The following is a 17,940-nucleotide window of genomic DNA, read 5'->3' on the forward strand; positions in this document are numbered from 1 at the left end:
GCGAGTTATAGCCAGGTAGCCTAGGACAACAAAAACTAAAATTGCGTACTGTATGACAGAGTGATAGACCGTTTCGTCAATATAAAAGAGAGAAGGATGGCATTGGCGTTTCTCCACAGGTAGGGAGAGTCAACATATTTTTCTACTTGCATGAAAGCACACACACACACACACACACGCGCGCACACACACACACACACACACACACAAATCAGAACCATGGACAGCCACATCATATTTAGCTTACGTTGATTGGACTAAATTGTTTTTGTTATATATTTGTTGTCACTGTATTAGACTAAGCAGAGGTGATTTGATGATGTTGAAATGGTGCTGGAATAGTGGAGGCAGCTCCGGTTTTCTTTATGACTTGCTGTAACTCTCTGTGGTTCAAAATCAATAGTTGTTTAGTGGTCCGAAAATGTCGGAAACATTAACTTGCTTGACCATGCTGTAGGCCATGTAACTGACTGTTACTGTACATGCAATATGCTTTTTGGACTTCACTGGGCAGAGGATGCTATTTTTGTGATTAAATAAATGTGTAGTTGAATTTATTCTGCCACTGTGTCTTCTTATTGTCTCGGCCTTTAGGCCTATATATCACGGTGTCAAGGCATATGAACTAACAGGCTATAAAGGAAGCAACCCAATTATCACAACACATAGGATGTAATAAGGGTTATACACACCGCTACTGTCTAGAACTGAACACTACTGTCTAGGCCTGACCACTACTGTCTAGGCCACTGTCTAGGCCTGACCGCTACTGTCTAGGCCTGACCACTACTGTCTAGGCCTGACCGGTACTGTCTAGGCCTGACCACTACTGTCTAGGCCTGACCACTACTGTCTAGGCCTGACCGGTACTGTCTAGGCCTGACCACTACTGTCTAGGCCTGACCACTACTGTCTAGGCCTGACCGGTACTGTCTAGGCCTGACCGCTACTGTCTAGGCCTGACCGCTACTGTCTAGGCCTGACCACTACTGTCTAGGCCTGACCACTACTGTCTAGGCCTGACCGGTACTGTCTAGGCCTGACCACTACTGTCTAGGCCTGACCACTACTGTCTAGGCTTGACCGGTACTATCTAGGCCTGACCGGTACTGTCTAGGCCTGACCGGTACTGTCTAGGCCTGACCGCTATTATCAAATTAAATTTTATTTGTCACATACACATGGTTAGCAGATGTTAATGCGAGTGTAGCAAAATGCTTGTGGTTCTAGTTCTGACCATGCAGTAATATCTAACAAGTAATCTAACAATTTCACAACAACTACCTTATACACACAAGTGTAAAAGAGTGAATAAGAATATGTACATAAAGATATTTGAATGAGCGAAGGCCGAACGGCATAGGCAAGATGCAGTAGATGGTATAGAGTACAGTATATACATATGAGATGAGTAATGTAGGGTATGTAAACATTATATAAAGTGGCATTGTTTAAAGTGGCTAGTGATACATTTATTACATACATTTTTCATTATTGAAATGGCTAGAGATGAGTCAGTATGTTGGCAGCAGCCACTCAATGTTAGTGGTGGCTGTTTAACCGTCTGATGGCCTTGAGATAGAAACTGTTTTTCAGTCTCTCGGTTCCAGCTTTGATGCACCTGTACTGACCTCTCCTTCTGGACGATAGCGGGGTGAACAGGCAGTGGCTCGGGTGGTTGTTGTCCATGATGGTCTTTTTGGCCTTCCTGTGACATCGAGTGCTGTAGGTGTCCTGGAGGGCAGGTAGTTTGCCCCCGGTGATGCGTTGTGCAGACCTCACTACCCTCTGGAGAGCCTTGTGGTTGTGGGTGGAGCAGTTGCCGTATCAGACGGTGATACAGCCCGACAGGATGCTCTCGATTGTGCATCTGTGAAAGTTTGTGAGTGTTTTTGTTGACAAGCCGGATTTCTTCAGCCTCCTGACGTTGAAGAGGCGCTGCTGCACCTTCATCACCACGCTGTCTGTGTGGGTGGACCATTTCAGTTACTCCGTGATGTGTACGCCGAGGAACTTAAAACTTTCCACCTTCTCCACTACTGTTCCGTTGATGTGGATAGGGGGATGCTCCCTCTGCTGTTTTCTGAAGTCCACGATCATCTCCTTTGTTTTGTTGACATTGAGTGTGAGGTTATTTTCCTGACACCACACTCCGAGGGCCCTCACCTCATCCCTGTAGGCCGTCTCGCCGTTGTTGGTAATCAAGCCTACCACTGTAGTGTCGTCTAGGCCTGACCTCTACTGTCTAGGCCTGACGTCTACTGTCTAGGCCTGACCGCTACTGTCTAGGCCTGACGTCTACTGTCTAGGCCTGACCGCTACTGTCTAGGCCTGACCTCTACTGTCTAGACCTGACCGCTACTGTCTAGGCTTGACCTCTACTGTCTAGGCTTGACCTCTACTGTCTAGACCTGACCGCTACTGTCTAGGCCTGACCTCTACTGTCTAGGCCTGACCTCTACTGTCTAGGCTTGACCTCTACTGTCTAGGCCTGACCTCTACTGTCTAGGCCTGACCGCTACGGTCTAGACCTGACCGCTACGGTCTAGGCTTGACCTCTACTGTCTAGGCCTGACCTCTACTGTCTAGGCCTGACCTCTACTGTCTAGGCTTGACCTCTACTGTCTAGGCTTGTCCTCTACTGTCTAGGCTTGTCCTCTACTGTCTAGGCTTGACCTCTACTGTCTAGGCTTGACCTCTACTGTCTAGGCCTGACCTCTACTGTCTGGACCTGACTGCTACTGTTTAGGCTTGACCGGTACTATCTAGGCCTGACCTCTACTGTTTAGGCCTGACCTCTACTGTCTAGACCTGACTGCTACTGTTTAGGCTTGACCGGTACTATCTAGGCCTGACCTCTACTGTTTAGGCCTGACCTCTACGGTCTAGACCTGACTGCTACTGTTTAGGCTTGACCGGTACTATCTAGGCCTGACCTCTACTGTCTAGGCCTGACCTCTACTGTTTAGGCTTGACCGGTACTATTTAGGCCTGACCGGTACTATCTAGGCCTGACCGGTACAATCTAGGCCTGACCGGTACTATCTAGGCCTGACCTCTACTGTCTAGGCGTGACCTCTACTGTTTAGGCTTGACCGGTCCTATTTAGGCCTGACCGGTACTGTCTAGGCCTGACCGGTACTGTCTAGGCCTGACCGGTACTGTCTAGGCCTGACCACTACTGTTTAGGCCTGACCTCTACTGTTTAGACCTGACTGCTACTGTTTAGGCTTGACCGGTACTATCTAGGCCTGACCTCTACTGTCTAGGCCTGACCTCTACTGTTTAGGCTTGACCGTTACTATCTAGGCCTGACCGGTACTGTCTAGGCCTGACCGGTACTGTCTAGGCCTGACCGCTACTGTCTATTTCTGACCGCAAAAAGTACAATCTTTGACCCCATGTGCAGTTGCAAACCGTAGTCTGGCTTTTTTATGGTTGTTTTGGAGCAGTGGCGTCTTCCTTGCTGAGCGGCCTTTCAGGTTGTGTCGACATAGGACTCGTTTTACTGTGGATATAGATACTTTTGTACCTGTTTCCTCCAGCATCTTCACAAGGTCCTTTGCTGTTGTTCTGGGATATATTTGCATTTTCGCACCAAAGTACGTTAGTCTCTAGGAGACAGAACACGTCTCCTTCCTGAGCGGTATGACGGCTGCGTGGTCCCATGGTGTTTATACTTGCATACTATTGTTTGTACAGATGAACGTGGTGCCTTCAGGCGTTTGGAAATTGCTCCCAAGGATGAACCAGACTTGTGGAAGTCCACAGTTTTTTTTCCTGAGGTCTTGGCTGATTTCTTTAATTTTCCCATGATGTTAAGGAAAGAGGCCCTGAGTTTGAAGGTAGGCCTTGAAATACATCCACAGCTACACCTCCAATTGACTCAAATGATGTCAATTAGCCTATCAGAAGCTTCTAAAGCCATGACATCATTTTCTAGAGTTTTCCAAGCTGTTTAAAGGCACAGTCAACTTAATGTATGTAAACTTCTGACCCACTGGAATTGTGATACAGTGAATTATAAGTGAAATAATCTGTCTGTAAACAATTGTTGGAAAAATGACTTGTGTCATGCACAAAGTAGATGTCCTAACCGACCTGCCAAAACCATAGTTTGTTAACAAGAAAATTGTGGAGTGGTTGAAAGACTAGTTTTAATGACTCCAACCTAAGTGTATGTAAACTTCCTGACTTCCACTGTATGTCCATCTGTCTGATGTGTAGTTTTGCAGTTCTCACAGATGTGTGTAAATGTAGAGGGTAGTGGTAGTGTTTGTGCGTGTGTGTGTGAGTGAGTGAGTGAGTGAGTGAGTGAGTGAGTGAGTGTGTGTGTGTGTGTGTGTGTGTGTGTGTGTGTGTGTGTGAGTGAGAGAGAGAGAGAGAGAGAACTGCTCTGGATGTGAGAGCTCAATTTCTCCTCTGTATCCTTGGGCAGCAGTGTATGTAAATCATGAATTAGTCATTTGTGCACTTAAGCATAAAAACTGCAGCTGCAAATGCAGTGTATGCTAATATCACACACACTGCAGAAGGATTACAATAACTGAACACTGACAAAGGAAAAGGTGCATTGAAAATACACTACTGTGTGTGAGTGTGTGTGTACGTGTGTGTGTATGTGCATGTAACCAACTTGATCTCACTACATCAACATTGTCAAAACCAGAGAAATGTTATTCTCTGATTCACAAATCAACTGACATTTACATGCAATCAAGTTTAGCAACCTTCTAGCAAAAAATGTATCTTATTGCTCTTGCTGCACTTCCCCTGTGACAGGGCAGTGTCACCAGACGCAAAGATCAAAGGAAAAGGGACCACAAAAGAATGATCAACTGTTATGCCTCTTAAAACTGTTCGGAGATATTCCAAGTACTACAAGCTTCAAATGTGTTATATTTAACAGTGTCTGCTCGGATGAAAAATAACCTAAAATAACATTGATCTGCACTTAGAATTCTAACAATCCCTCCATTTCCTTGGAGATGCTACCAGAGGAGGTCTCTGCATAGGCAGACAGATGGTGAAATGTATGGATTCATAGCCATGGGGGTAAAACACCTTTAATAACCCCCTGATGTGTCTAACCCCCACCCCCCATACCTACACCTACCTCTTCCACTGGCCCTAGGACAGTGCTGACACCAGACCAGCTAGGGGTCAACCAATCAAATTTCACGAGGCGTAGACACAGAGTGAAGAGTTGAAGAGAGAAAGGGGGAGGGAGGAGAGAGGTAGAGGAGAGGATTTGATGAGGGTGAAAGAGAGTAGTGGGATGGGTGATGGGGTGAGGGAGGAATAGAGTAATGGGAGACGTTGTGAGGAGAGCGATGAGAGAGGGTGACGGACAGGAAGGGAGAGAGTTGAGGATTTGATGATGGAGGTATGGAGACAGGGAGGATAAGAATGGGTGATTGGTGAAAGGTTGAGTGGAGGGAGGAAAGGATGGGTTATGGGAGGAAGAGAAGAGAGGATTGATTCAAAAGGAGTTGAAGAAAGGAGATAAGAGATGAACAGAAAATGAGGTGAGCGGGAGAGATAAACTGCTTTCCTATGCAAGGTATAATTCTCTTTCTGCAGGTGTGTGTGTGTGTGTGTGTGTGTGTGTGTGTGTGTGTGTGTGTGTGTAATAGCCTGTCCAGGCTATGTAGATCGTTAGATAGGGTGGTGTATGACACCTGCTCTAAGCAGGGTCGACCTCTATTGGAGAGGTGACCCACCGGTGACAACACTAATCCACTACTTGTTTATCAACCGTGTGTGTGTATTTATGCATCGCACAGATGCATGCCCAGGGATGACTTTAAATCATTACCCCCAGCTTCCCCCACCAACCCTACCCCCCCATACAACCTGAACCCCCCCCCCCACCCCCACCCCACACACACACACATACTGAAAATAATAAAAAGCCCTAGAACTGATGGCAGCCAATGAAACAGAAAATTAGGTCACTGTGTTTCCATGACAACCTCTAACATTATGTTTTTCATTGGTTCACTCGTTCTGTTGTTCTGTGGCACACATGGGCCCAGTAGAGATCAGAGATTGTTTGCTTGTGTGACCTGCAGTGCCATGCTGTTTCAAAAACAAGCCCAGTACAGATCAGAGACACATAGTGACAGCATCAAACAAGTACAGACTGAGGATCAGTCAGTCTACATGGCTTCCTACAGATCACTGACATCACCACCACATGACTGTCTGCTGGTTCTCTCTTTTGCCTGGCACTTGGTTCCCTAAAATAATTCTAAATCAAATGCTGGTTTGAAAGGAAGAACAAACCAGCAGACACCAAGGCCCCCTAGGACCAGAGATGTCTGTCCCTGCCCCAGACCCTAAAACATAATAACAAATTACATCATAGATGACTGCCCCCACCTGCCAATCCCCCCTGGTCTGTCTGAGAGCAGTAGTGACAGCTGGGAGATGGAGTATCCTGGCTCTGCCTTCAATATGGCCGCCTGTCATTTGCTCTCTGTCCACTCTAGCCTTTACCTGCTGCCAGTGTGTGTGTGTGTGTGTGTGTGTGTGTGTGTGTGTGTGTGTGTGTGTGTGTGTGTGTGTGTGTGTGTGTGTGTGTGTGTGTGTGTGTGTGTGTGTGTGTGTGTGTTTGTCGAGGGAGTCCACCTCTCACCTCTCTTGTAAGGCCAGACCTCTCTAGATATGCCTTTCTCTCCTAATTATATTCAAGCAGGCAGCGAGGCGGGCAGCTCTATGGGGTCCTGGCCTGACCACCTCCCTCTCTACTCTTCCTTCACCTTGTTTTCTCTCTCTGTTCTCTTCCTTCTCTTCTTTTAACCTGAACCATCCTGACTGCTGTCTGCCCTCTAATGAACCAGGTGGAGGGATGGAGGAAGGGAGGGAGGGAGGGGGAAGGAGAGAGGGATGTAGAGAGGGAGGAGGATGGGAGTGAGAAAAGAGGAGGCGAGAGGGAGAGAGTAGGGGGGTGCAATAAACATGATGCTTGAGGCCAGCCTGCTATATGGGCTGCCTAGGAGAGTCATATTGACTGCTGGAGGCTGTGTGTGTGTGTGCCTGTGTGTGTGTGTGTGTGTGCGTGTGTGTGTGTGTGTGTGTGTGTGTGTGTGTGTGTGTGTGTGTGTGTGTGTACGTGCATGAGTGTCTGTGAGTGTATCCATGCTTGCGTGCGTCTTCCAGCCCTTGGTCGTTCCTATAATGGCTCAATCTGTTAGTATAAACACAGACAGCTGGACACCAGATACACATACAGTACATGTTCACACACACACACACACACGTTCTCTAGAGTAAGGACTCTCTGAAGCTGTTGAGTTTTGTACTATTCTACTGACCTACATGCATACATTACACACTACAGATGATACCACAAGGGACAGAGATGGTGTGTGTGTGTGTGTGTTTGTGTGTGACATTTTGATTTCTGCATAGCTATATAACTAGACAAAGAGACATTCAAGTACAGTCCAGTGATGCTTGTTTTATTCAAATGTTATGCTTGACTGACCATCATTACTACCATGGCTATTGAATGTACAAAAGAGAGAGAGATAGAGTGAGATAGAAGGAGGGAGAGAGAAAGGGAGAGAGAAAATAATCAAGGTGTCACGTCCTGACCAGTATAGAGTATATTTGGTTATTGTAGTTTGGTCAGGACGTGGCAGAGGGTAGTTGATTATTATGGGGTTTGTCACTGGTCTATGTCTGTGTTTCTATGTCTAGTTGATTGGGGTTGGACTCTCAATTGAAGGCAGGTGTGTTGAGTTGTCTTTGATTGGGAGTCCTATATAGTAGGGTGTGTTTGTCTTTGTTTTTCGTGGGTAGTTGTTTGAGAGCACTGCTTTTTGTTGAGCCTGCTTTCACTGTTTCATGTCGCTAGTTTGTTTATTGTTTTCTTCCGTGGTGTTCGCATTATTTTATAAATAAATATGTTGAGCACGAAACCCGCTGCGCATTGGTCCCTTTCTCTCTACGACGACAAGTGTGACACAAGGAAACAGAAATCAGAGATTGGGGGACATGGAGATTGATAGACAAAGCGAGAGAAAGAAAAAGGAGAGAGATAACAGTGACACTGGTAAATGCGGTCTCAGAAAGAGTTGAGCTCTATAGGCTCGAACACACCAATAGTGTTTGCCTGTCAAGAGTACTTGCGAACCGAGTGCAAATCAATTTTACATGTCTGCAGTCAGACGTCAACAGCGCGCTGAACGATCGGTAGAAGAACGGGAGATCCATTCAGTGCGGTGTGTGTAACACTTTAGGCTTGGGAATGGCTATACTGTCTCTACTCTCTCTAGCAAATCCAACTCCCACCAGTCTCTTTAACACTGTTTAGTGTTTAAAGTAACATATATATCGAGTTGAAGTGTGTTCATATGTGAGTAACCTGACACAAACCCATGTACAGTATACTGTGTGAAACACTGACCTTCTATTAGCAGACAACTGTCATTATGTCTGGCACTCTAGTCAATGAAATCCATGGAACTCCCCTTGGCTATTTGGTTTGGCTTGGCATGGCTGGGATTGATATGGAGATGGCACCGATACATTAGGGCTGGATGGAGGGGGTGGCACACACAAGACAGACGGCTACGGTTGACTGTGTGCCAAGCCTCTCTGGCCAATGTTATCCCCCAAACCACTCCTAGCCCTCCTAGCCACCCAATAACTCTCCACTTGGCTCAGACCACAGAGAGATCTGGAAAAACCTATTACAGAGATCAGATGGACTGCCAAAACAGAAAGAGTGAGTGAGAGAGATAATGAGAGAAAGGGAGAGAGCGGGCAGAGAGAGAGAGAGACAGTCTGGAACCATTGATGTAGGTGGATTGATGGAGGAGAGTAAAGGGGAATGAGATGAGAGGAGAGGGGGACGAGTGTTGCAGTGTGTGAAAACCCTGATTGGACAAACCCCTTCAAAATTGGTTGGTAACTCACTGGTGGTGAATTCAGGGGTGAACATGTTGAGTGGAGAGGATTAGATCAGACTCACTCTGCCACACGCACACACACACACACACACACACACACACACACACACACACACACACACACACACACACACACACACACACACACACACACACACACACACACACACACACACACACACACACACAGACAGATATGCGTACATGGGGTTGGAACTCACTGTGCTCACTGTGTTCATTTTATAGTCTAAGAAGTCCATGAAAATAATAGTTGTCCTCACTTGATACTCTGAGGTTTTAAAACAAGAGATAACTTGCTGCAACCAGCTTGACTTTGTTACACACTCAACAGTTTATAGCCAACAGCTTGGATTTACACCTTTACCACTCAGTGTGGCTGGGGAACACTGTTAACAGATTGGAGAGTAGAGGGGTGGTGGGGGGGAGGAGGCACGGGGGAGAGAGGGGTGAGGGGAGGGAGAGAGAGGGGGGGGTGAGGGTAGGGAGAGAAGGCTGTAGAGATGTGAAGGGAAGGGGAATTCTGTCTAAATTACCAACTCTCCTCTCCCAGGAGATATTAGAACTACACAGTCCTTCAGCCCACTGTAGAACTGAGATTATGTGTGTGTGTGTGTGTGTGTGTGTGTGTGTGTGTGTGTGTGTGTGTGTGTGTGTGCGTGTGCGTGTGCGTGTGCGTATGTGTGTGTGTATGTGTGTGTGTGAGAGAGAGAAAGAGAGAGAGAGAGAGAGATGACTATTCAGTGCATATCTTACTGAACAATGGACATTAATCACCACTACACTGTAACAGACAAACAGAGACCAACATTTCTCCTCCCCTCCCATCCCTGATGATAATAGTAGAATGCTATTTTATCTGGTCATAGCCGCAGCAGCAACACATTGGTCAAACATATACATATTTATTACAGCAGCACTGCCCTTCCCCATCTCTATTGTATACTATGATGTTTACTCACACCACACTCATACATACACAGGGTACCTACAAATGTTATGCTCAGCCAGGTCACCTGTGACACAAGTCAGTATTCGACATCCATCCATCTCTGAGGACATCAGGAGATGAAGTGGAAGCTGGGCACTAGGGCAACAGTGAGTGCTGTTACCTTCAAGTAGGTTTCGGTTTTGCTAGGACATTGTGGATGGTGAATTGGTGTAAGCATCTGCCTCTGATTCTAAAAGTTGCAAGTTCAAATCCAGCAATCCAAAGTTGTATTGGAGATTTGTGTTTTAAGCCTATCCCAAACCTTAACCCTTCAAAATTAAAAGTTTTATGTATGTATTTTTTACCCCCTTTTTCTCCCCATATCCAATAGGTAGTTATGATCTTGTCTCATCGCTGAAACTCCCCTACGGACTGGGGAGAGGCAAAGGTTGAGAGCCATGTGTCCTCCGAAACACGACCCTGCCAAGCCGCACTGCTTCTTGACACACCCTTTGCAACAATGTGTCAGAGGAAACACCATCCAACTGACGACCGAGGTCAGCTTGCAGGTGCCCGGCCCGCCACAATGAGACAAGGAAATCCCGGCTGGCCAAACCCTCCCCTAACCCGGACAATGCTGGGACAATTCTACACCGCCCCATGGATCTCCCGGTCATGTGACACAGCCTGAGATCGAACCCAAGGCTGTAGTGACACCTCAGCACTGCAATGCAGTGCCTTAGACCGTTTTTTAGAAACATGGATGAACGTCTAATTCTGACAGGAGACTGTGAGACCTGGTAGGTCATGCTATATGCAAAGCATATTGGTTCACTGATAATAAAACACATACACACCCTCTATCTTTATTATAATCTCTCTCCCTCTCTCTCTTTGTATGGAACAAATGGAACAGTAGAGAGACTCTGTATGGAACAAATGGAACAGTAGAGAGACTCTGTATGGATCAAATGGAACAGTAGAGAGACTGTATGGAACAAATGGAACAGTAGAGAGACTCTGTATGGAACAAATGGAACAGTAGGGCGATAGGAACTGCTATGATTGAAACACACACACACACACACACACACACACACACACACACACACAGCATTTAAACCTGAATTCTCACAGCAGTATGACTCCTCTCTTCAACATTCTGCCCATCACCCCTAGCAACGGCGGCAACCATTAACTTTCCCTCTGACTTCTATCATCACCACGGTGATAGCAGCATGAGAACCCAAATTGTTAAGGCAACCAAACCCTGTAAACAAATTTTCCAAGTTCATTATCACTATAGTGGTGCGGAGTGGTGCCAGGAAAATAATCTCTCCCTCAACTTCAACAAAATGAAGGAGTTGATTGTGGACTTTAGGAGACAGCAGAGAGAGCACGCCCACATCCACATTGACGGGGTCGCAGTGAAGAGGGGGAAAACATTCAACCTGAAGTGGTCCATTAACACAGACGGTGTGGTGAAAGCGCAACCTCAGGAGGCTGAAGAAATTCGGCTTGGCCCCTAACACCTTCAAAAACGTCTGCAGATGCACCATCGAGAGCATCCTGTTGGGCTGTATCACTGCCTGGCACAGCAATTGCATCGTGCACAACCGCAGGACTCTCCACACTGCCTGCCCTCTTGGGTATCTACAGCACACAGTGTCACAGGAAGGCCAAGAAGATCATCAAGGACCTCAGCCACCAGAGCCACGGCATGTTCACCCTGCTACCATCTAGAAGGCAGAGACGGTACAGGTGCATCAAAGCTGGGACAGAGAGACTGAAAAACAGTTTCTATCTCCACGTCATCAGACTGTTAAATAGTTATAGCCTGCTACCACCTGGTACTCTACCCTGTCCCTTAGAGACTGCTGCCCTATGTATATAGTAATTGAACACTGGTCACTTTAATCACATTTACATTTTTACTCACTGTTCTTGCCACAATATGGACTTGGTCTTTTACCAAATAGGACTATCTTCTGTATACCACCCCTACCTTGTCACAACACAACTGATTGGTTCAAACGCATTAAGAAGGAAAGAAATTCCACAAATTAACTTTTAACAAGTCCCAGTTGTTAATTGAAATGCATTCTAGGTGACTACCTCATGAAGCTGGTTGAGAGAATGCCAAGGGTGTACAAAGCTGTCATCAAGGCAAACGGTGGCTACTTTGAAGAATTTCAAATATAAAATATATTTTGATTTGTTTAAGACTTTTTTGGTTACTACATTATTCCATATGTGTTATTTCATAGTTTTGATGTATTCACTACTATTCTACAATGTAGAACATAGTAAAAATAAAGAAAAACCCTTGAATGAGTAGGTGTGTCCAAACCTTTGACTGGTACTGTACATATAGAGTGGGTAAAAATATATATACTTTATACAGTATAAATATTGTGATTCCTGACTTTTATTTTTGGGATTTGTCTGTATTGGTAGGTATTACTGCACTATTGGAGCTAGAAACATAAGCATTTCGCTGCACCTGCGATAGCATCTGCAAATCTGTGTACTCGACCAATAACATCGGATTTGCTTTGATTTAGTAAAATAAGCCCAGGTAACTAACAAACATACGCACACACACACACACACACACACACACACACACACACACACACACACACACACACACACACACACACACACACACACACACACACACACACACACACACACACACACACACACACACACACACACACACACACACACACACACACACACACACACCTACCCTGGTCCTCATGGGAGAGAGCAGTCCTTCCATGTCAGATCCTGGTAGTGATCCAGTCAGTCAGTGTATTATATTCCAGATGAATAGATCCTGTTAGGAACGTTGTTAGGGATGATGTCTCATCCTCATCATTCCCAGTATTTCCACTACAACGCTCCCGATTCGTCCCGAGACCAGAGGAGACTGAGAGAAGAGTGTGAGTCCTCTCTCGCTGGTGTGCGCGCGCACACAGACACAGAGGGGCGCATAGGAGGAAAGGACAAACTCTCTGTGTGTCGCTCTTCACAGCAGCTTCTGTGTGCAGTGACGGTGTAAGATCTCTCTCTCTCTATGTCTCTCTGTCTTTCTGTCTTTCTCTCTCTCACCCCTCCCTCCCTCTCTCACTCTGTTGTTCTCTTGCCCTTTTCCCTCCTAAAAATGTCTATCTCCCTATTGCTACCCTTGCCTCCCTCATTCTCTCCCGCTCTGACCCTTGGCTGGGGTCATGGTGTGTGTGTGTGATTGAGTGTGTGTGTGTAATGTTCAAGGGGTGTCTTCTCCTGGGCTTGATTGTTCCACCAGACAATAGAAGCTCCTAAATGCCTAGCAACCTGATCTACCTCTATTCTCTTACAATATTGGGGATGATTCACACACACGCACTCGCACACACACGAGCATATACCCTAGGGATGCACCAACATGAAGTGCATCCTTACATTATAGGGGCATTCCATTCAGGAGTTCTGCTGGGAATTCCACAAAACTAGCAATCTCACAGATCAAAATGCCACCTACCTACTGAATTTAAAAATATGTATTTTTAATCCCTTGCCTTCCAACCATACATGACACACACACAAATTTGCCACCAGTGCCTCCCTTTATTTTAAAAGTTTTTGGGGGTTCAGCCAAGCTTGACAGCTAGCTTACTAGCTTTAGTTATGCTAATGTCTATGGGAAAATATAGTGGATTCCTAATTTTATAGCCGGCTATTTACCAGCAATGTACAGTCATCTACACGCCACAGCTAACAACAATAAAGCAAAACGGCTTACATATATCTTGAGCATAAATATCTAGCCTCCCCATATACCCCTAGCTATGTAGTTTGTGGCAGAATTGCTAACGGAACCTGGCCATTTGCAAGGTATTATGGAATCAGTCAAAATAAAATACTGTATACCCCTTTTAAGTTATACACTGAGGAAATCACTATAACCAGCCAACCAGCCATCCAGCTCTGTCCTGGATATCATGAGTGGGTGCTTAATGGAGTGTGTGTATGTGAGTGTGTGTGTTTGAGTATGTGTGTCCGTGCATGTGCGTGTCTGTAGAATGGACCAACAGGGTGAAGCCTCACCTCTGCTCTCCGAGCGGCATCTCAGCGTTACCATAGCAACAGCATTCGTCACCAGCGAGAGAGAGAGAACAACTGAGACCATTAGAAGAGAAAACCTCTGAATCAGGGACCATAGTACTGAACAACATCCTAACTGCCACTACTATCTTATTTATTTCAAGAGTCAAAGATAGGATCAGTCCTAATGTGCCGTTACAGAAGCAAATCCTAATGTTAGGGCACTATTTAGGACCTGTAATCTGCTAACCTCAATAGTGTGCTCACCCTCTAACCACACTACTGCTGTTCAATACCTGTACTAGCTCCAACACTACAGTGATGAGATCATGAGAGACAGTCCCGTTGTAGTGGAGAGTATAAGGAGATGAATTTGCAGGATGTCTTTGGCCTGTATTCTCTCTGACCTAGTTACACTTACAGCACTAGGAATTCAATTAAACCCTCTGGAATTACCATAGAGGATCCTCTCATTAACACACGTACCCACCCACACACACACCAAAAGGAATTACCACAGAGGTATAGCCATTAGTATCACACTGTGCCATTTAACTCAAGGTTAAAGTATATCCTTACTATAGCCTAGATATAAATTAATAACACATTGTGATCTGAAATTAACCTGAAATTAATGACCTACACCCTGTCATTCATGACTGTATGGATTTAACATTATGTCACTAACTGATATGGAAGAGACATAGGATATTAGTACTAATGTAGAGGTATACCAGGTTTCCATGAGTGGGATGAAGTAATGTCTGTCTGTCTCTGTGTGTCTCTGTGTGTCTCTCTCTGTGTGTGTGTGTGTGTGTGTGTGTGTGTGTGTTTGTGTGTGTGTGTGTGTGTGTGTGGTATGTGCATGTGGGAGTGTCTGCATCTCTACCCCTACAATTACCACTGGTGGCTGCGGGACCAGTAATTGATTCGTGCCGACAACCAGGCAATTTACTGCGACGCTGATACACCATCGATTTACCACTGTGACTGGATGACACAGACATCCCTGCACAACAACGCACAGAGACGATCAATTCTCAACTTCACCAATACCAGTTAGAAGAATATATCTAAAATATATCTTAAATATTACTCCAAAATGAAGCCCATCCAAAACCAAGACTACATTTTTTGAACACATCTCGAAACCTCTTATTTAACAGTACATAACTCAAAAACCCAATTCAACGGCCGTGTAGGACTCATCTAGTTTCTCCAGTCCTCTGGAGGTAAAGCAGGTTTGTATACAGAGGATAAATCCGATATGGAAGGAGATAATTGACTGAATGTGTTCTCTCTCTATATATATATTCCCTATTTTCCTTATCCCCTGCTCCCACTGCAATTCCCCTATTAATTCTACGAACACTTTCTCTCTCTGTCACCCCCTTTCTCCCACTCTTCCTCGCTCACTTTCTTCTCTTCCTCTCTGTATCTTCTCTCTCTCTCTCATTGTTTCTTATTTTTCGCCCCATGTCTCAGTCTCCTGCTCTTTAAATCTCCATCTTTCCAATCACAATTTTCTCTAATTCAATTTACATTTCCACCTGACCACCCTCTCAAGGTTCGTTGAGTGGTTGATGCTATCGTCTGTGGACCGTCTGTGATGTCCCTGGGTTGACTCATAAGGGTTATGTGTCATACGTCTTGATGTAGTATTCTGTTTGTGCGTTTGCACATGCATGCCTGACACCTACGGAAAGGAATTCAGCTGCTCAGACTTACTTCCAGACTTAACAGTGTCATGACGTTGCCCTGTTGGGTGAGGTTTATGACCCCCCCATAAATACCTTTCCCCGTTTCTCTCCACTCTACAGAATGGACTCTTGGAAAGCCCTTTGTTAGAGAGAAGAGTATGGTAACATAAAAAGGTTGGGGAATGGAATAATATTTCCCTTTCTCAACCAGTTGAAAGTGTCCGTTCGCACTTAAAGAATATGATGTCAGATTAGTTGGTGTCTGAGACATTATATGATAGGACGACATAAATTGTATCTTGGAAAGTCTACACATTCTAGTTATCAGATTCACATGGAATTGTTGTGCAATTTAAATGTTTAAATATGAAACTATTTGTGAAAAGGTTACATTTAATTTTAGATTCTAAATTAGAGAATTTTTTTCATAAGAAAACTATGCCCACTCAGTGGCCACGCCCAAGTGATCAGACATTGGTTAGGAAACACGCCCTTCTCTCCCCCAAGTCAAAAGCCCGTTGACAGAAGTCAAATTTAGTTCCCGACGACGTGAGGACTGGTGTCCATACATTTAAAAGGGCTAATTTCAACTACAACCTAACTAAATTAACATTTAGTTCCCAATGATGTGAGGACTGGTGTCCATACGTTTATTAAAAGGGCTAATTTCAACGTGGAGGTGACGATCACCACGTTGGAATGATGAATTGCGACTAGACCAGGCAGAATACAGCGTGAGCTGATTATGGCAACTTGGTATGAACTTTGAATGATTATTCACTAAAGAAGTGATCCTAGACGTCGAGTTATCAGCTGCAGCTGTAAACGTATGTGGCCTAGGAAGGGCAGACAATCTCAGAAGAACGACAGGGTACTTTAACATATCTGCTCTACAACGCTACGACCAGAAAGATTCTTGGGTAAACCAGTCTTCCATCTTTGACCCATCTACCAAAGCGCAGCTCAGAATAAATATTGAATCTTGCATTTTACTTTTCCAAATGGGCGGTTACTAGAATGCATAAGATTCTGTATTGACGGTAGCATAGCGTCTCAAGGTCCGATAGACCCAATCCCTTTTTCCTTCACTCTTCCCGCTCTTTCATTCAAACCCAACCCCCTTCCTTATATCAGGTTAGCCCACTAGGAGCTTTTCATGGCATGATTAGTAATCGATGTGTGATCTATCCTGTGTATATATATATGTAATTCTGTGTGATTATTTTGGTATTTAGTAAATAAATAATTAATCCAATTTGTGTATTGCTGATTCAACTTATTAGCTAGGTTTCGTGCAGATAACCAAGTACTTACGACAATCAGAATGAGACCGATCGAGGTGACGATTAATAATTGACTACTATTGATATAAAAGATCTTCAGATCTTTAAGAGAGTGGATTCGGGAGATAACCACTCTATATAAATGAATGCTTCCGTGGTGCCCCAGGTTAATTAATGGTTCAATTGTTGCATGGTTTAATTTAATCACGTAATCAATTAAAAGTTAGGTAATCGATTTGATAAAATAGCATGTCTTATAATTTAATCAGTCAGAGACACGACAACAGGTAACTAACTAACTGGTCTACAAGCACACACATACACACGCACACACACAGATTTCTAGAATATGTAAATAACTTTATCTTGAAGCTAACAACCATATCATTATGCAGACTCATTTAAATCTGGATTCATATTAATAACATGATTTCAGGGGAAAAGCTAATTTGACCACATTATTCCCAGGCCAGGCACCACCATGGAATATAATTACTATACGGTCCACAACACAATCACCCATAGAGACTAGCCAATTCACACAACCAACCTAGTCCATCAGACCATGTCATTACCACACACACACACACACACACACACACACACACACACACACACACACACACACACACACACACACACACACACACACACACACATCACACACACACACACACACACACACACACACACACACACACACACAGTCCTACCCCTCCATTCCCACACACTCATTGGTTGTGTATATAATTGAATAAGAGCTGTGTTATAGCAGCAGCAGATCCAGTGGGGAGGAGGTGAGAAGAGAATCTTCACAACCTGCTACTAACATCTCATTATACTGCTGACCCCTGACCCTGTGTGTGTGTGTGTGTGTGTGTGTGTCTGTCTGTCTGTCTGTCTGTCTGTCTGTCTGTCTGTCTGTCTGTCTGTCTGTCTGTCTGTGTGCGTGCGTGTGTGTGTCTGTCTGTCTGTCTGTCTGTCTGTCTGTC

The 17,940-nt window shown here is 44.9% G+C and overlaps 1 protein-coding gene across 2 annotated transcripts in view; it reads right to left on the reverse strand.

The window, feature by feature from the left end:
• The window catches only part of LOC115152031 (FERM domain-containing protein 4A), a 217,036-nt gene that overhangs the window by 139,838 nt on the left and 59,258 nt on the right, over positions 1-17,940 (reverse strand). Inside the window, exon 1 of one of the 2 annotated variants that reach the window (XM_029696488.1) lies at positions 12,626-12,766. The exons of the other annotated variant lie outside the window; for it this stretch is intronic. Coding sequence (XP_029552348.1) covers positions 12,626-12,658 — 33 coding nt within the window. The 5' untranslated portion in view covers positions 12,659-12,766. Of the gene's footprint in view, positions 1-12,625; positions 12,767-17,940 lie in introns of those variants that run through there. 2 annotated transcript variants of the gene reach the window in all.

Source organism: Salmo trutta, chromosome 17 (assembly GCF_901001165.1).
Source record: "Salmo trutta chromosome 17, fSalTru1.1, whole genome shotgun sequence".
In the NCBI taxonomy this organism is placed as follows: domain Eukaryota; kingdom Metazoa; phylum Chordata; class Actinopteri; order Salmoniformes; family Salmonidae; genus Salmo; species Salmo trutta.